Raw genomic sequence first — 20,070 nt, 5'->3', positions numbered from 1 at the left:
ATTCTGTTGCCCATATTCTTTTTTTTTTTTTTGAAAGCGAGCCTGTAGCCCAGGCTGGAGTGTAGTGATGCAATCTTGGCTTACTGTAATCGCTGCCTCCTGGGTTGAAGCAATTCTCCTGTCTACCCTCCCCAGTAGCTGGGATTACAGGTGCGTGCCACTATGCCTGGCTAATTTTTTGCATTTTTAGTAGAGATGGAGTTTCACCATGTTGGCCAGGCTGGTCTCAAACTCCTGACCTCAAGTAATCTGCCCATCTCGGCCTCCCAATTGCTGGAACTACAGGTGTGAGCCTCCGTGCCCAGCTGCCCATATTCTTTTTATCACGTCATTCTGTTTATTTCCCTCCCAGCACCAATAACCATGTGAAATCCTTCTGTGAGCATGTTTTCTTGTCTATCATGGCTGCTTTGGCAGAATGTAAGTCCAGGGGACCAGGGTCTCGTCTGTGTTGCTTTTGTGTCTTTTCCAAGCAGAGGGCATAGTTGGCACTCACAGGATGTTTACTGGACAAATGCATGAATGAGAAAATGGCGACATAGATCTGGAAGAAGTATGCAGTGGCTGAGGAAGTGGTCAGGGAGGGACTAAGGATGAACTTGACTTCCTTGGAATTTGTGTATCTCACATGAGGGTTAGGTATTAAAATTTCCATGTAAGGGAAAAGTTATCCTTTAAAGTCCTTTAAATTACTTTGAAACTGCCAGAACTGGGACCTTGGGAAGTTCAAAAAGTGAGAATTAACTTCTTTGCTTTTCTGAGCATTTGGGCTGTGGCGTCTTCCCAGCTATGGGGCAGTGGAAGACAAGGCTGTTGAATGGAGAATAGGGTAACAGGGTCAACAAAGGGATTTTATTGTCTTTTTGGAGGAGCCAAGTAGAGGTGGTTGGCTTTATGTAAATGTACTTATGATGTAATGTGGGTATGATGTAACATGCATTTGATAGAATGTCTATAAGAGGTAATGGGCATATGAAATAGCATGCATATGATGTAATGCGCATATAATGTGACATGCATATGATGTAATGTGCATATGATATGTGCATATACCATGCATACAACATAACAGATATATAGTGTAACATGCATATGATATGATGTGCATACGATATAACATGCATACGATGTAACAGGTATATAATGTAACATGCGTATGATGTAATGGGCACATGGTGTAATGTGCATAAGATATAATTTGCATATGAGATAACGTGCATACAGTGTAACAGGTATATAGTGTAACATGCACATGATGTAATGGGCACGTGGTGTAATGTGTGTATAATGTAATGGTGTGTATGGTGTAACTCACCTGGCTTTCTCATGGCTTACCCATTGTCTCTGCTCTTCTGTTCCAACTCAGGAGGCAACCTTTCCAAACAAGACTGGACCATCCAGTGGCCCACCACAGAGACGGGGAAGGAGAACAATCCCGTGTGCCCCCCGGAGCCCACCCCGTGGATCCGCACCCATCTCTCCCAGAGCCCCAGGGTCCAGTCCAAGTGCATCCAGCACTATTGTCACACCAGCCCCACTCCCGGGGCCCCTGTGTACACCCACGTGGACAGGCTTACCGTGGACGCCTACCCGGGCTTGTGCCCGCCCCCGCCACTGGAGTCGGGCCACCGTTCCCTGCCCCCATCGCCCCGGCAGCGGCACGCGGTCCGCACCCCGCCGCGCACCCCCAACATCGTCACCACCGTGACCCCGCCGGGCACGCCGCCCATGAGGAAGAAGAACAAGCTGAAGCCCCCGGGAACCCCACCGCCCTCCTCCCGAAAACTGATACACTTGATCCCGGGATTCACCGCGCTGCATCGGAGCAAATCCCACGAGTTCCAGCTGGGGCACCGCGTGGACGAGGCCCACACGCCCAAGTGAGTGCACTCGGTGGGTGCCCTGGGGCGGTTGAAACCCGGCCTGCGAGGGGCTGCCCCGTGGTCCCAGGAGCTGCCCAGGTCAGGGAAGCCGGGAACAGACTTGCGTTCCAGACTCTGGTTGAATGAAAAATGGCTTTTCATAGAGGGTTCTGAGCAAATGAATAGAACAGAATTTCCCAGAATTGGCCGTTTAAAAAATACGATTAATATCCTATGGCCTAGGGGCAAAATCTGATACCCGGCCTGATTTTGTAAATAAAAGGTATTGGAACACACCCATGATCATTCCTGTATGTGTTGCCTATGGCTGCTTTTGTGTGACAATGGCAGAGTAAGAATAGCCCACAAAGCTGAAAATATTTACCATCTGTCTTTTTACTGAAAACATTTGCCAACACCTGCAGAGTCTAGCCTAGTGCCGCTCCTAGAAATAGGATACGAGGCATATATTAACCTTTAACTTTCTAGTAGTCACATTAAAAAGAATGAAAAGGAACAAGTGATATTAATGATCATAATATATCATTCAACCCAATATATCAAAATTATAATATTTTAACAAAGAGTCAATGTAAAATATCATTACTGAGATATTTTGCATTTTTTAAAATACAAAGTCTTTGAAATTGAATGTGTATTTTATATCCACGGCTCATCTCAGTTGAAGGTGGTAGGAAGCAGGACACATTGGGGAAATTGACAGAGGACCCCTTTGGGGGAGAGAGCAGGTTGTGATGTAGGATGAGACTCGAGGATTAGGCAGGTTGCTGTGCTATTCACAGTAGCCAAAAAGTAGAAACAACCTGTGTCCATCAGTAGACAAATGAGTAAACACAGTGTGGTCTATCCATACAATGCAATATTATTCAGGCTTAAAAAGGAAGAAACTTCTTTTTTTTTGAGACGGAGTCTAGCTCTGTTGCCCAGGCTGGAGCAGTGGTGGGATGTCAGCTCACTGCAACCTCTGCCTCTCAGGTTCAAGTGATTCTCCTGCCTCAGCTTCCCAAGTAGCTGGGACTACAGGCCTGTGCCACCACGCCTGGCTAATTTTTTGTATTTTTAGTAGAGATAGGGTTTCACCATGTTGACCAGACTGGTCTTGAACTTCTGACCTCAAATGATCTGCCCGCCTTGGCCTCCCAAAGTGCTGGGATTACAGGCATGAGCCATCATGCCCGACCTGGGAGGAACTTCTGATATATGCTACAACATGAGTGAACCTTGAAGACAGCATGCTAAGAGTAAAATATGCCGGACACATAATGACAAATACTGTATAATTCCACCAATATGAGATAACTACAGTAGACAATTTATAGATGCAGAAAGTAGAACAGTGGATGCCAGGGCTGAGGGGAGGGAGAATGGGGAGTTATTATTTATTGGATATAGACTTTGCATTTGGGATGATGAAAACATTCTGGAGATGGATGGTGGTGATGGTTGTACAATAATGCAAATGTAATTAGTACCATTGAACTGTACACTTCAAAATGGTTAAGATGGCAAATTTTATATTATGTATATTTTATCACCATTTTAAAAAGGCAGGATTCTGTAAGCGAAGGGTTGGCACACTTTTTCTGTACAGGAGCAGATAGTAAATACTTTAGGCTTTGCAGACCATTCAGTCTCTGTTGCAGTTACTCAACTCTATCATGTAGCACAAAACCAGCACAGACAATAGGTAAACAAATGGGCATGGCAGTGTTCCAATAAAACTTTATTTATAACAACAGGTACCTGGCCCAATTTGGCCCATGAACTGTGATTTACCAGGCCCTGTCTGAAGCCGTAGTGTAGAGAGTGATCTCTTTTCTGAAGCATTGGGAATACCCTACAGTGATTGACGTGCAACATGTGATTTTACAACAGTCATATTCAAGCTGCTGTGTGAAACCTAGCTTGAAGACGTAGAATGCATGTTTGAGACCTCTGAGGGTGAAGCAGAGGATAGATGCTTTTCTGATTGGGGTTGTGTTTGATTTGCATGGTTTTGTGAGAGCCACAGAGATTGGGGCCTGCTGAAACCTCAAAGTGAAGACATGGGGTAGAGTTCTAGGAAGGCTGGGAGTGCAGGTTGCTAAGGTGGAAGATGGAAGAGGCATTTGGGTTTTGCTTGCTACGGTGGCCCCACACTTTGTGCTTCTCCCTGTCCCTTTCTCAGGGTGCACCACCTGGTAAGGCAAAACTTGATCAGAAAGCCGACTCTCCAGACACATCATCTTTTAATCTGCAAGATGAAGGCCAAGTTAGAGAGGCTGCCCTTTGGTTTTTAAATGCGATCCTTTCCCTAGACCCCTGAAGGATTTATTCTGCCTGGATGGGGTTGAATGGCCCACTTCTTCAAGGTCTTCCAAATTGACTTGGCCACCTTTAGTGCTTTTTGGAATTTGTATATCAGGACTCAGGTGACGTTAAGCTTTGCCCTTCAGGTTTCTTCTGGCTGAGTTAGCAAGCTCATCACTTCCTCAAGGATGGTAGTTCCCTGGCCCACCTTGGGGGATGCTGTGGTTCATGGCAAGGAAGTAGTAGAGGAGAGGAACAGAGTGGTCAGTTTGGTGATGTGGAAAATGCCGTGGGACCACTTAGCCTGGAACCATGCCTCCAGATTCACAGGGATATCAGGGCAGAAGGCCTGGGGGTGTTAAAAAAACTAAGACATAAACAACAGCAACCTGAATAATGTTGGCAGCGGGGGTCATGGGTAGAGGTGAATTCTGATCAGGATTTATAAAGGAGGCGTTAGTTGAGGTGAGTCCCAATTATTAGACTGATAACAACAGTCATCATTTACCTGGGTCTAAACTAGTCCTGATCCTGCCAGGAAGTAGCCTTTTGACCTTGGATTTAACCTCTCTGAATCTTAGCTTTCTCGGCTGTGGACCCAAGAGGTTAGAATACATTTGTGTTTTTAAATTTGTGGTCATGACCCATTCGTGGTTGACAGCATTATTTTAATGGCTTGTGACCAGCATTAAAAAAATGAAATAGACTAGCCTAGACTAGAGTATATTGGAACACATTGCATATGGTAAGCGTTTTAGTGTTGTTTTGCAAAACTTGTTTTCAGTAAGTACAGGCATACTTCAGAGATATTGTGAGTTTGGTTCCAGACCACCACGATAAGGATCCTAAAGTGCATGACACAAATTTTGGGTTTCCCAGTACATAGAACAGTTATGTTTTATACCATACTGTAGTGTATTAAGTGTATGATGGCATTATGTCTTAAAAAACAATGTACATACATTAATTTAGAAATACTTTAATGCTAAAAAACACTAATGATCATCTGAGCCTTCAGTGAGCCATACTCTTTGCTGGTGGAAGGTCCTGCTTCAATGTTGATGTCTGCCAACTGATCAAGGTGATGGTTGCTGAAAGTTGGGCTGACTGTGACAATTTCTTAAAATATGACAATGCAGTTTTCTACATAGATAGACTCTTCCTTTCACAAAAAAGTTCTCTGTAGCATGTGATGCTGTTTGATAGCCTAGTAGAACTTCTTTCAAAATTAGAGTCGATCCTCTCAAACCCTGCCACTGCTTTGTCAACTAAGTTTATGTAATATTCTAAAATGTTTCTTGTCAATTCAACAATGTTCAAGGCATCTTTACCTGGAGTGGATTCCATCTCAAGAAACCACTTTCTTTGCTCATCCGTAAGAAGCAACTCCTTGTCTATTTAAGTTTTATCATGAGATTGCAGCAATTCAGTTATATCTTCAGGCTCCACTTTCAATTCTAGTTCTCTTGCTGTTTCCACCACATCCGCATTTACTTCCTCCATTGAAATCTTGAGCCCCTCAAAGTCATCCATGAGGGTTGGAATCAACTTCTTCCAAACTCCTGTTAATGTTGATATTTTGACCTCCTTTCATGGATCACGAATGTTCTTAATGGCATCCAAAATGGTGAATCCTTTCCAGAAGGTTCTTTTTTTTTTTTTTTTTTTTTTTTGGAGATGGAGTCTCACTCTGTCACCCAGGCTAGAGTGCAATGGAGCAATCTCGGCTCACTGCAACCTCCACCTCCTGGGTTCTAGCAATTCTCCTGCCTCAGCCTCCTGAGTAGCTGGGATTACAGGTGCCCACCATCATGCCTGGCTAATTTTTGTATTTTTAGGAGAGATGGAGTTTCATCATGTTGGCCAAACTGGTCTTAAATTCCTGACCTCAGGTGATCCACCCACCTCAGCCTCCCAAAGTGCTGGGATTACAGGCGTGAGCCACTGCACCCGGCCTCCAGAAGGTTTTTATTTTACTTTTCCCAGATCCATCAGAGGAATCACTATCTATGGCAGCTATAACCTTATAAAATGTATTTCTTAAATAATAACGCTTGAAAGATAAAATTACTCCTTAATCCATGGGCTGCAGAATGGATGTATTAGCAGGGATGAAAATCACATAATCTGTTTGTACATCTTCATCAGAGGTTTTGGTTGAGCACATGCATTGTCGATGAGCAATAATATTTTGAAAGGAATCTTGTTTTTTCTAAACAGTCGGTCTCAACAGTGGGCTTAAAATATTCAGCAAACCATGCTGTGAACAAAAGTGCTATCATCCAGGCTTTGTTGTTCCATTTATAAAGTATGGGCAGAGTAGATTTAGCATAATTCTTAAGAGCCCTAGAATTTTTGGCATGATAAATGAGCATTGGCTTCAGCTTAAAAGTCACCAGCTGCAGTAGTCCTAACAAGAGAGTCAGCCTGTTCTTTGAAGCTTTGAAGCCAGGCATTGACTTCGTCTCTCTAGCTCTGAGAGTCCTAGATGGCATCTTTGAATATAAGACTGTTTCATTTACATTGAAAATCTGTCATTTAGCGTAACCACTTTCATCAATGATCATAGCTAGATCTAGGTAACTTGCTGCGGCTTCTCCATCAGCACTTCCTGCTTCACTGTACTTTTATGTTATGGAGACAACTTCTTTCCACAGACCTTATGAGCCAACCTCTACTGGTGTCCACATTTTCTTCTGCAGCTTCTTCACCTCTCTCAGCCTTCATAGAATTGAAGAGAGTTAGGGCCCTGCTCTGGATTAGGCTTTGCCTTAAGGGAATGTTGTGTCTGGCTTGATCTTCCGTCCAGACCACTAAAACTTTCTCCATATCAGCAATAAGGCTGTTTTATTTTCCTATCATTCATGTGCTCACGGGAATAGCACTTTTAGTTTCCTTAAGAAAAAGAACTTTTCCTTTGCCTTCACAACTTGACCATTTGGCATAAGAAGCCTAGCTTTCAGTTCATTTTGGCTTTTGACGTATCTTCCTCACTAAGCGTAATCATTTTTAGCATATGATTTAAAGTGATGTACAATTCTTCCTTTCACTGGAACGCTTAGAGGCTATTGTTGGGTTATTAATCAGGCTAATTTCAATATTGTTGTGTCTCAGAAAATAGGGAGGCCCAGGAAAAGGAGAGACAGATGGGGAATAGCCTGTCAGTGGAGCAGTCAGAACACATACAACATTGATTGATTTATTTCACTGTCATATGGGCACGGTTTGTGGCACCCCAAAACAATTACCATAGTGACATGAAAGATCACTGATCACAGATAACCATAACAGATATAATAATAATGAAAAAGTTGGAAATATTGCTAGAATGACCAAAATGTGACACAGAGGCATGAAGTGAGCTTGTACTGTTGGAAACGGCAGCGAGAGGCTTGCTCAATGCACGGTTGCCACAAACCTTCAATTTGTAAAAAAATGTGATGTCTGCAAAGTGCAGTGGAGTGAAGTGCAATACAACAAGATATGCCTGTATGTCCTTTTCTTTTTACCCTGCTGGAGGCTCTTCCTACTCTGAACAGCTTTGATTCTAGAATAAACCCCATCAGGGAGTAGGTGAGAAGGTTTGAGAAGCCTTTGCCCTCTCTTCTGTGAAATGTAGCCAGAGATAGTTCCAGAGCTATTTGGTGCATTCTGGTTCCAGTTCTCTCTCTTTCATGTCTGGTTTCTTCTCTCCTTCACCCCTGTAGTCCTGCTGGGAACCATCTCTGTGGCTAACTAGTATTCAGTCTGCTTTTATTTCCTCTGAATGGAATGAATCTGAGTTTCAACAGTCACAGATCTTTGTGAACAGGTTCCAAAGCTTTCAAAACTGTTGGTTGCTGTGATTTTTCAAGCACACAATACCAAAGGAGGTCTTGGGTTGGAGGAAGGCTAGGAAGGCTATTTTTATTTTTATTTTTTGAGATGGAGTCTTGTTCTGTTGCCTAGGCTGGAGTGCAATGGCGCAATCTCAGCTCACTGCAACCTCCGCCTCCCAAGTTCAAGTGATTCTCCTGCCTCAGCCTCCCAAGTAGCTGGGATTACAGGCACCCGCCACCACCCCAAGCTAATTTTTTTTTTTTTTTTTGAGATGGAGCCTCACTCTGTTGCCCAGGCTGGAGTGCAGTGGCACAATCTCAGCTCACTACAAACTCTGCCTCCTGGGTACAAGCGATTCTCCTGCCTCAGCCTCCTGAGCAGCTGGGATTACAGGCGCATGCCATGCCGCCCGGCTAATTTTTGTATTTTTAGTAGAGACGGGATTTCACCATGTTGATCAGACTGGTCTTGAACTCCCGACTTCAGGTGATCTTCCCGCCTCAGCCTCCCAAAGTGCTGGGATTACAGATGTGAGCCACCATGCCTGGCCGAGGAAGGCTATTTTTTAGGCCCTTTATCCTTGGTGCTCTCAGGCACACCCGTGGTGGTGTTTATCAGATGATCTGTTTGGGTTTTCCTCCTGTCCCCAGTAGTATCTCACGTGCCTTTTCAGAATGAGCATGACAAGAAAACAAGAATATACTGGCCATGGCATGTCTGTCATCTCCACTGGGAGATTTGCTGTCTAGGTGTGTTGGAATATGTTAGAACTGCTATGATTAGTCTAATCAAAGCTGTTTCCCCTGTTTTGTGTTCATTCTCAAAGAACTGTTTATTTTCTTCTTTTCCTTTCTTTTTATTTTTGCATTTAAGTATGTGGTTTTATTCCTCTGGCATTCCTAAAACACACACACACACACACACACATACACACAGACACACACACACACACGCTCTATACTTTCCCCAGTAAAAGTAATGATTGATTATTGTGGAAGTTGAAACAACTTTGGAAATGTGATGAAGACAGTGGGAAGTATGTGCTGATGTTCTTGTTTTCCTTCTTCTTTTTTTTTTTTTTTTAACTTTCATTTTAAGGTCATGGGTACAAGTGCAGGTTTGTTACATAGGTAAATTTGTGTCATGAGGGTTTGTTGTACAGATTATTTCATCACCCAGGTGGCTAGTAGCCATAAGTTATTTTTCCTGATCCTCTCCCTCCTCCCACTGTCTACCCTCCGGAAGGCCCCAGTGTGTGTTGTTCCCCTCTATGTGTCCATGTGTTCTCATCATTTAGGTCCCACTTAAAAGTGAGAACATGCGGTATTTGGTTTTCTGTTCCTGTGTTAGTTTGCCAAGGATAATGGCTTCCAGCTCCATCCCTGTTCCTGCAAAGGACATGATCTTGTTCTATTTTATGGCTGTGTAGTATTCCATAGTGTATATATACCACATATACTTATATACATAGATATACATAGAGCATGAATTCTCAATGGGGCTGAAATCACCTCTGAGGGGACAAAGATTGGTTATTGGGGAAAGACAGGAAAAATCTTGGATTTTTACAATAGTTTGTGCCTCTCCTTCACAAGGAGCCACTGTATGTAAACAGAGATACACCATATCTGCGCTTATGAAAATTTCACTGGAGGTTAGGGATGGAGATTAGGAACCACAAAATCTGGAAAGGTTCCCAAAGGAGCCATAATAGAAAACAGGTTGAGAAACACTGACATAGATTATGGATTTAATCCTATAAATGCAGTTAGCCATAGGCATGGGGAGTTATCAAGGATCTCTCTGACATTCTTATCAGCCTTTGTTTTCCCTCTGGCTTTGTGGCCATACTTAGAAAGGTAAACAGGCACTGATTCCTTATAGTGAGCTGTTCAGAAAATTAAGAGGGAATGATCTCAGGGATTCTGGTTATCTTGATCTTCATCCCAAGGATCCCACACCCACAGCCACGTTGTTGGGGGAAGAAAGATCCTAACAACTCTATGTGTGCAATGATTTGTATGTCTTCAGATTTTCTCATTTGTCTGCCCACAATACAAATGGCTTGTTCCTTCTTTTCAGAAGATCTGAAAGGGTAAACTGCATTTCTGTAAACTGAATTATATTTTAAATGTGCAGGAGAAGCTCAGTATTAAAAAGGAATCCTATCACATATATATTTTTTCAAATCCTTGTTAAAGGTGATTTTTCAACTATAATTGCAATTACAGAAGTAATTTGCAGATATATCTTTATTTTGAAAATACAAGCAAAATAAAATGTAAGCAATAGATGGTAAAATTCTCCATTTCCCTTGTCAAGGAGAACTACTATAACTGCTATTAATACTTTGATATAAATCCTTGTGTGCATTTATTCATGTTTGTAGGTATAGATGAAATATATCTAGTTCCCTTTCTTCATTATTGGAACCACACTATATGCTTTTATTAATGTGACTTGCCTTTATTAGTCCTGCACAAATACAAATATTCCATTTATGACCTTTTCACAATTTACTTCTTTGGAAATTCTTCTGTTTTCCGCAAAGCACATCTAGAACATTCCTTGGTACGTGTCTCTGTGTTCAGACGTGTGTAGTTTGTAAGTGAACACATTTCACCTCCACCCTTATGGAACAGTATGTCAAAAACTTCAGCTGGCCTGTGAGCAGAGAGAACCAGGCTGGATAAGAGCCGTGTTTATTATACCTTCACTCAAACCCCATTCTCTCTGTTCCAACTAATTCATATGTCGTGCTTGGCCTAGGCTATATCATTTGTTGTTTGCATGGAAACAGGCTTTGCCTAACAGATTCATTATGTAAATAAGATTTCAGGAGGTATATTTTTGTCTGTTTTAGAAAACTAGGTATAAGCACTTAAACTCACTAGCACACACCTACAAATCATTGTGCTAATTATTACAAGGATCTCTAATATATTTATAAGGGCAAGAGAGGAATGACTAGTCTGTGGGTAATAGTATATTCATTAAAATAGGAAGACTTCTGCCATACTCATTTGGTAATTCCTTTTAGGCTAACTAAGCATTCAGACACGCTCAGCACCATACTGACTTAAGAGGATGCAGGCAGCATTGGGCATCTCTTCTGTGGGTCCTCAGGGGCCATTCTTTTTTGCCCCCTACCTCCAAGTGGCAGTTCGGTACAAAGTGATGAGACCCACATTAAGCAGGTGTGGGAACTATCCTGTCTTATGGGACAATAGCTATTGTAAAAACTCTATCTTCATGGCTGCCAGGGTGTCTGCAGGGGACATGCCCTGTTACAACAGTCATGCTACTTAAGGACTCCCAAAGCTGTAGATTCCTCATTAGATATTTCAGATCCATTCCATGAGTTCCCAGTCCAGATGCAGTCTACCAACAAGGGGCAATTTGATGAGCACTGTGGCCCACTAGCACAGTGATGTTTCCTCTTTATCAGGTGTTCAGCAGATCAGAGCTAGAAAGTTAACCCAGGGTTAAATTCTCATGCAGAAGAGGAAAAGATTGTGTTAATCCTTGATATACAGTGTATTAGTCCGTTCTCACGCTGCTAATGAAGACATACCCGAGACTGGGTAATTTATAAAGGAAAGAGGTTTAATGGACTCACAGTTTAGCATGGCTGGGGAAGCCTCAGGAAACTTACAATCATAGCAGAGGGGGAAGCAAACATCCTTCTTCACATGGCGGCAACAAGGAGAAGTGCAGAGCGAAGGTGGGGAAAAGCCCTTTATAAAACCATCTGCTCTCAAGAGAACTCACTCACTATCATGAAAACAGGATGGGGGATACCACCCCCATGATTCATGATTCAATTATCTGCACCTGGTCCATCCTATGACATGTGAGGATTATGAGAACTATAATTCAAGATGAGATTTGAATGGGGACACCGCCAAACTGTATCACACAGCTCCACATGTACTCTTATGTTCATTGCAGCACTATTCACAATACCAAAGACATGAAATCAATCTAGGTCCCCATCCATGGTGGATCGGATAAAGAAAATATGGTACATATATGCCATGGGATACTATACAGCCATAAAAAGAACAAAATTATGTCCCTTGCAGCAACATGGATGCAGCTGGAGGCCATTATCCTAAGCAAATTAACACGGGAACATAAAACCAAATACCACATGTTCTCACTTATAAGTGGGAGCTACACACTGTGTACACATGCACATAAAGATAGCAACAGTGGACACTGGGGATAACTAGATAGGGGAGAGATGGGAGAGGGACAAAGGCTGAAAACCAAACAATTGGGTACCATGCTCATTAACTGAATGTTGGGTCTATCATACCCCGAACCTTAGCATCACTCAATATACCCATGTGACAAACCTGCTCACGTGCCTCCTGAACCTAAAATGAAAGTTGAAATTATAAAAAATTGAAATTAAAATTAAAAAATAAAAATCTTATAATGTAGATTTGTCACCAATTCATGTTGAATGTCTTATTTTGAATTGAGATCTTTCGCAAGGTACTTTATAATTTATATTAATAGTATTATATATATATATATTCTATAACGTAACATAATTATTTCTAGTAAAATGTATGCTCCTGAGAAATTTTCATTAAGTATTATTATTACTCTGCATAAGAAAGTTCTTCTTCTTTTTTTTTTTTTTGAGACGGAGTCTCACTGTGTCACCCAGGCTGGAGTGCAGTGGTGCGATCTTGGCTCACTGCAATCTCTGCCTCCCGGGTTCAAGCGATTCTCCTGCCTCAGTTTCCTGAATAGCTGAGATTACAGGTGCATGCCACCATGTCTGGCTAATTTTTTTGTATTTTTAGTAGAGACAGGGTTTCACCATGTTGGCCAGGCTGGTCTCGAACTCCTGACCTCAGGTGATCCACCTGCCCAGCCTCCCAGAGTGCTAGGATTACAGGCGTCAGCCATTGCGCCCAGCCAGAAAGTTCTATTTGATCCCCCAGATTCCCATTCAGCATTGACCTAGTACCCCCATCCTGGATTCTAGGCCCTCTTCCTTAGCTCTGGAGCAAGAATAGGTCCTTATCCTCTTAAAGACCCTGCCTCAGCCTCCATTAAGACCATGCCACAATCCCCTAGCTGCTGAATCTTTCAGGCCTGTGATGAGAGATTCAGTCCAGTAAGGCTCATTTAAAATATGTTTAGCTTTCTAAATATCAAATGGACTATCTTTTGGTGTTTGCCCCAGAGGCTTATACAGACAGCACTAATGAATCATCTATTGTCACATTCTTATTGAAACAGCAGCTCTGAAGTTCCACAATGGAAAATTAGCTCAAGAATGTGCTTCTTGATGAATTTTTGTGGTGAAGTGTTCTGTGGGTTGGGTAACAGAGTATTTAGTTTGCAGTCCCTTATTATTTACAGGAACAAACTGATGATATTATGATGGTGAGATTTTTTTCCTATGGTATATCGAGTTCTTTGACTTACCTAGTGCCTGCCTTCCTCTCGTTATTTCTTTTCAAGGAGTTGAGAGTTTCCTAGGAGGTGTTTTAGAAGGAGCCCAAGGTGAATCCCACCTTGGCTACTAATCAACCTTGTGACTGCAAATAAGTCACTTAGGAATTGATGCTCCAGCAGTGTGGAGACTGTGTCTGCCCACTTCTCAGAGCTGGTAAGGTCCCCTTATACTCCCTAGCTGTACTTAGGATGTCACCTGCAGCTGTGGCGGGCAGTTTCTGTACACACTGAGGGCTTCCCATGTCAAGCACCTGTGTCTCAGCCTGGGAGGTTTTGTTCGTTTGCTTTTTTTTTTTTTGCCAGTGGAGCATGTTCAATCTGAGTGCAGGGCCAGCTGGAAATGTCAGGGGCTTGGTGTTGTCCTTGGGAACAACCTTCAGTTGCTGAAGGACAAGAGCTAGTGCATAAATATGCCCTCAGAGGGCCCATTCTGCTGTGTGTTCTATACCCCTCCTGAAGGCTTCCCAGAGGGACAGCCCCAGTTGTCCCCAGAGGCATTTCCCGTAACACCCTTTATGGGCTATGTTTTCTCCCCTGCCTCACCTCTCCATGTCCTCATCCTGCTGCTAGGATCATCTCTCAAATATACTACATGGACCCCGAACCTTGCTTTAGGGTCTGCTTTTGGGGGAACCTAAATTAAGACAGGGATAAAGGTCATCATAAGTATAATTGCATTAAGCTCTTACACAGCTATGTGGACACATTTTCACTAACACAAAAGTTTTCTTGATTGATTTATTATTAGAATATAAATGATAGCTGTCACTTATGGAAGGCTTATTGTATGCTGATACTTTGCATCATTTATTTTATTTGTATTTTTACTATTTTTATTTTAATTGACAAATAATAATTGTACATATTTATGGAGTACAGTGTAATGTTTCTATATATGTATACATTGTGGAATTATTTAAGTCAGGCTAATTAACATATCTATCATCTTACATACTTATTATTTTTTTGTGATGAGAGTATTTCAAATTTACTCTCAGCGGTTTTGAAATATGTGGTATATTATTATTAACTAAAGTCACCACGCTGTGCAATAGATCTGAAAAACTTATTCCTCCTATCTAACTGAAACTTTGTACCCTTTAACCAATATCTCCCCATTCCACTGCCTCCTTCCTGCCAGCTCCTGGTAACCACCATTCTATTCTCTACTTTTACGAGTTTGACTTTTCAAAGTGAGATTATGCAGTATTTGTCTTTCTGAACCTGGTTTGTTTCACGTAGCGTAGTATCCTCCAGGTTCACCCATGGTGTCACAGATAACAGGGTTTCCTGTTTTTTAAGGCTAAATAGTACTCCATTGTGCATATATATACCACATTTTCTTTATCCATTCATCCACTGATGGACTCTTAGGTTGATTCAATGTCTCAGCTATTGTGAATAATGCTGCAATAAATATGGTAGTGCAGATATCTCTTTGACATACTGATTTCAATTGCTTTGGATACATATGTAGTAGTGGGATTTCTGAATCTTATGGTAGTTCTATTTTTAGTATTTTGTGGAACCTCCACACTGTTTTCCATAATGGCTGTACTAATTTACATTCCCACCAACAGTGTACAAGGGTTCCTTTTCCCCACATCCTCTCTATGACTTGGTAATTTTGTCTTTTTGATAAAAGCCATTCTTGACAGGTATGAAGTGAGATCTCATTGTGGTTTTAATTTGCAATTCCTCGATGATTAGTGATGTTGAGTATTTTTTCATAAATCGATTGGTCATTTGCATGTTTTCTTTTGAGAAATGTCTATTCAGGTTCTTTGCCCATTTTTAATTAATTAATTATTTTATTTTATTTTAAGTTCCGGGATACATGTGCAGAATGTGCAGGTTTGTCACACAGGTATGCATGTGCCGTGGTGGTTTGCTGCACCTATCAACCTGGCATCTAGGTTTTAAGCCCCACATGCATTACGTATTTGTCCTAATGCTCTCCCTCCCCCGTCCCCCACCCCCCGACAGGCCCCGGTGTGTGTGTTGTTCCCCACCCTGTGTCCATGTGTTCTCATTGTTCAACTCCCACGTATGAGTGAGAACATGTGGTGGTTTGGTTTTCTGTTCCTGTGTTAGTTTGCTGAGAATGATGGCTTCCAGCTTCATCCATGTCCCTGCAAAGGACATGATCTCATTCTTCTTTATGGCTGCATAGTATTCCATGGTGTATATGTGCCACATTTTCTATATCCAGTCTATCATTGATGGGCATTTTGGTTGGTTCCAGGTCTTTGCTATTGTGAATAGTGCTGCAGTAAACATATGTGTGCATGTGTCTTTATAGTAGAATGATGTATAATCCTTTGGGTATATACCCAGTAATGAGATTGCTGGGTCAAATGGTATTTCTGGTTCTAGATCCTTGAGGAATCGCCATACTGTCTTTCACAATGGTTGAACTAATTTACACTCCCACCAACAGTGTAAAAGCATTCCTATTTCTCCACAGCCTCACCAGCATCTATTGTTTCCTGACTTTTTAATAATCACCATTCTGACTGGTGTGAGATGGTATCTCATTGTGGTTTTCATTTGCATTTCTCTGATGATCAGTTATGATGAGCTTTTTTATTATATGTTTTTTGGCTGCATAAACGTCTTCTTTTGAGAAGTGTCTGTTCATATCCTTTGCCTACTTTTTGATGGGGGTTTTTTTTTTCTTGTAAATTTGTTTAAGTTGCTTGTAAATTCTGGATATTAGACCTTTGTCAGATGAGTAGATTGCAAAAATTTTCTCCCATTCTGTAGCTTGCCTGTTCACTCTGATGCTAGTTTCTTTTGCTGTGCAGAAGCTCTTTAGTTTAATTAGACTCCATTTGTCAAATTTGACTTTTATTGAAATTGCATTTGGTGTGTTAGTCATGAAGTCCTTGCCCTTGCCTATGTCCTGAATGGTATTGCCTAAGTTTTCTTCTAGGGTTTTTATGGTTTTGGGTTTTACATTTAAGTCTTTAATCCATTTTGAGTTAATTTTTTTATACAGTGTAAGGAAGGGGTCCAGTTTCTGTTTTCTGCATATGGCTAGCCAGTTTTCCTAGTACCATTTATTAAATAGGCAATCTTTTCCCTATTGCTTGTTTTTGTCAGGTTTGTCGAAGATCAGATGGTTATAGATGTGTGGTATTATTTCTGAGTTCTCTGTTCTGTTTCATTGGTCTATATATCTGTTTTGGTACCAGTACCATGCTGTTTTGGTTACTGTAGCCTTGTAGTATAGTTTGAAGTCAGGTAGTGTGATGCCTCCAGCTTAGTTCTTTTTGCTTAGGATTGTCTTGGCTGTAAGGGCTCTTTTTTGGTTCCATGTGAAATTTAAAGTAGTTTTTTCTAATTCTGAGAAGAAAGTCAATGGTAGCTTGATGGGAATAGCATTGAATCTATAAATTACTTTGGGCAGTAAAGTCATGTTCATGATATTGATTCTTCCTGTCCATGAACACGGAATGTTTTTCCATTTGCTTGTGTCCTCTCCTATTTCCTTGAGCAGTGGTTTGTAGTTCTCCTTGAAGAGGTCCTTCACATCCCTTGTAAGTTGTATTCCTAGGTATTTTATTCTCTTTATAGCAGTTGTGAATGGGAGTTCATTCATTATTTGGCTCTCTGCTTGTCTATTGTTGGTGTATAGGAATGCTTGTGATTTTTGCATGTTGATTTTGTATCCTGAGACTTTGCTGAAGTTGTTTATCAGCTTAAGGAGTTTTGGGGCTGAGATGATAGGGTTTTCAAAATATAAAATCATGTCATCTGCAAACAGAGACAATTCAACATCCTCTCTTCCTATTTGAATACCCTTTATTTCTTTCTCTTGCCTGATTGCTCTGGCCAAAACTTCCAATACTATGTTGAATAGGAGTGGTGAGAGAGGTCTTTGCCCATTTTTAAAATGAGTTATTTTGTTTCTTGCTATTGAGTTGTTTGAATTCCTTATATATTTTAGATATTAACCTCTTATCAGATGTATGACTTGCAAATATTTTCTCCTACTCCATAAGTCATTTCTTCACTCTCTTGATTGTTTCCTTTGCTGTGCAGAAGCTTTTTGGCTTGATGAAATCCCATTTGTCTATTTTTGCTTTTGTTGCCTGTGCTTTTACAGTCATATCATGGTTTATTTTATTTAGTCCTGAAAGTCCCATTTTATAGGTGAGAAAATAGGCTGTAAGAGAGTATACCTTGTCCAAGTTCATTTACACTGAGAATCAGAAGAGATTCCATTTTACCCAAAGTCTGTGGCAGCATTGGGGTAGGGGTAGGGCAGGGGCTCTGGAACCAGGTGGCCTGAGTTTGCCTCCTCTTTTCACCCTTCCTGACTGTGTGACCCTGGGCATGTCACTTACCCTCTCTGAGCCTTGGTTTCCTCATCTATATAATGAGGCTCATAACAGCACTTAGTTCATAGTTTTGTTGGGGGGAGTTAAGTGACACAGAGTAAACGCTAAATTAGTGCTGCCAATCATCATTATTTAAAAAATATTATTCCTAGTTGTTATTCAGAATCTGTGGCTATAACCTTGGTTACTGGTAGGTTTCCTGCAAGGGAATGATCAGTTAATTAATAACACTGTGGAGGATAGGAGAAAGGATCTGATAGAACCCCCAATGCTTTTAAGGAGCTTCAAGTCTAGTTTGAGAAAACAAGAGATATTTATTGTTAAGATGTGAAGTTAATAATGGATCAAGCATGAAAACAGATTTGGAAGTAGAGAAAAACTTACAGATTTATTGCATCCACCCCCAGGCTCTAAGTGCTTCCATGCAGGGCGGCTGTCAGTGGCTGCAGAGTGATGGATTGCTTTCCTTTGTTCCTTCCCTTCCTGCTAGCCAACTTAGAAAACCTCTCTGCTAGATCTTGGACCCTCTATAAACAAAGTTCTAGGTTGGAACCATGGAGAATCTCTTGTTGGGCTTTAATTCAGGCATTCCTTTCCTTTCTTGGGGAAGAAAAGGCTCATAAAGGCTTATGTCTACCAGCCAACAGTTTTTAACCCAGTTACAGTGTGATGGGTCCTGGTACCCAGAACACATGGACGCATGGGAAGATTATCACTTTATGTTCAAGGAGACAGGGAACTAACAATTTTTTAATACATAGGGTGGGCCTGTTACTCCATGTATTTTAGGGTAATTGATTCTCACAGTAAACAGGAGAAGTAGTCATTATTAGCCCCATTTTGTGGATGAGGAAACTGAGGCTCGGAGAGGTTGACCAGTGCCATGCAACTTTTCAAGCAGCAGAGGCAGGATGGGAACCCAGCCTACCACCAGAGGTCTTTCCACTATGCCATGATGGATGGGGCTTATGCCAACTAAACAGCACAGAAATCAAATGCTGTAGGAATCAGATGGAAGAGAGGGCATGCAGAGCTTGTGTGCTGGCTTGGGACCAGTGACAGAACCACTAGGAGTGGTGAGAATGAAGTGAAGGGAGCTGAGAATTCATGAGGTACTCTTGGCACCTCCCCAGACATCATCTTGGCTTGGAATCTGGAGGCCAGGCATTGAAAGCAGCCAGGCATTGAAGAATCTTCTGCTTCTCTCTCTCTCCTCTAGAAGAGAAAGGACTTCACCTTGCATTGTTTAAGATGCCTGGTGATTGGCTAAGTGCATCTGAGGTCCTTGCCACTTAGAGTGCATTTGTATACCAATGACAGAAAAGCAGGATAGTGTAAAAGTTCAGGGCATAGGAAATAAAGCTGAACAGATCCCAGCCATGCCACCCATTGGCCAAATTTCCTTGGAAAAACGACTTAACTTGTCTGAGCAATAGTTTCCTTCTCTGCAAGATAGAGATCATTATCGCAGTTATAGTACAGAGTTGTTGAAGATTTACTGCACTGAGTGTATACATGTGGGTGTGTGGGCGTGCGTGTGTGTGGAACATATTCACAGAAATCATTGTGTATATTGTGCCATAGCATAGTTCATGTTCTGGAAAACCTCAAGTCAAAGAAGGAGACATTTGCTGCTTTCTCTCCACTTCTCTCCATTTGTCATTTGGTTGTCCATACTTATGGTCTTCCCATTTCCCTCCGGGAGCACATTAAGCAAGGCTGCAGTGGTGGTAGAATGGGAATCCCAAGACAGATCGTGCCATTGCCATTTAAAGAAATGGAGGGTGATCAAAGTCTTGGTTAATGAAGACGAAGGGCACTTGCTTCTTTGGGAAGAGCTGGTAATGGAGAGTTGGGCTGAAAACCTAAACGGTGTAATGAAGAGTTCTAGTTGGCAGGCTTATTTTTGTGTTTAGTTGTTTAAGATGGATGGTGATTGGTGAATTGGATTGTATGGGAGCAGCAGGCCCTTGGCCTGGTGAAGCTGGAGGTCAGATACTCTTGCCAGGGCATGGTCTAGCTGGGTGGTCATCTGTGATGGGACCCTTTCAGTAGTTTATATAGGCAATGAATACATGTGATGGTCCGAGGAAAGTGCTCACCAGACTAACCACACTGTGTAGAGATGGAGATGTTTATCACTCACATCCTGACCACAGCTTTAGGCCCAGTGACTCAATGATATGTGGATTTCTTCATGACATAACTATTCTTGCAGAGAGGGTGGTGACTTTTGTTAAGAGGAGAGATAC

The 20,070-nt window shown here is 41.7% G+C and overlaps 1 protein-coding gene across 3 annotated transcripts in view; it reads left to right on the top strand.

The window, feature by feature from the left end:
• The window catches only part of KSR2 (kinase suppressor of ras 2), a 517,020-nt gene that overhangs the window by 209,273 nt on the left and 287,677 nt on the right, over window positions 1-20,070 (top strand). For all 3 annotated transcript variants that reach the window (XM_055358128.2, XM_019039457.4, XM_055358127.1), the window contains exon 4: window positions 1,367-1,880. In XM_055358128.2, coding sequence (XP_055214103.1) covers window positions 1,367-1,880 — 514 coding nt within the window. The remainder of the gene's footprint in view (window positions 1-1,366; window positions 1,881-20,070) is intronic.

The sequence above is a fragment of the Gorilla gorilla genome, chromosome 10 (genome assembly GCF_029281585.2).
Source record: "Gorilla gorilla gorilla isolate KB3781 chromosome 10, NHGRI_mGorGor1-v2.1_pri, whole genome shotgun sequence".
Taxonomy (NCBI): Eukaryota; Metazoa; Chordata; class Mammalia; order Primates; family Hominidae; genus Gorilla; species Gorilla gorilla.
The sequence above is the reverse complement of the archived record's forward strand: the minus strand, read 5'-3'. Positions and strand labels throughout refer to the sequence as shown.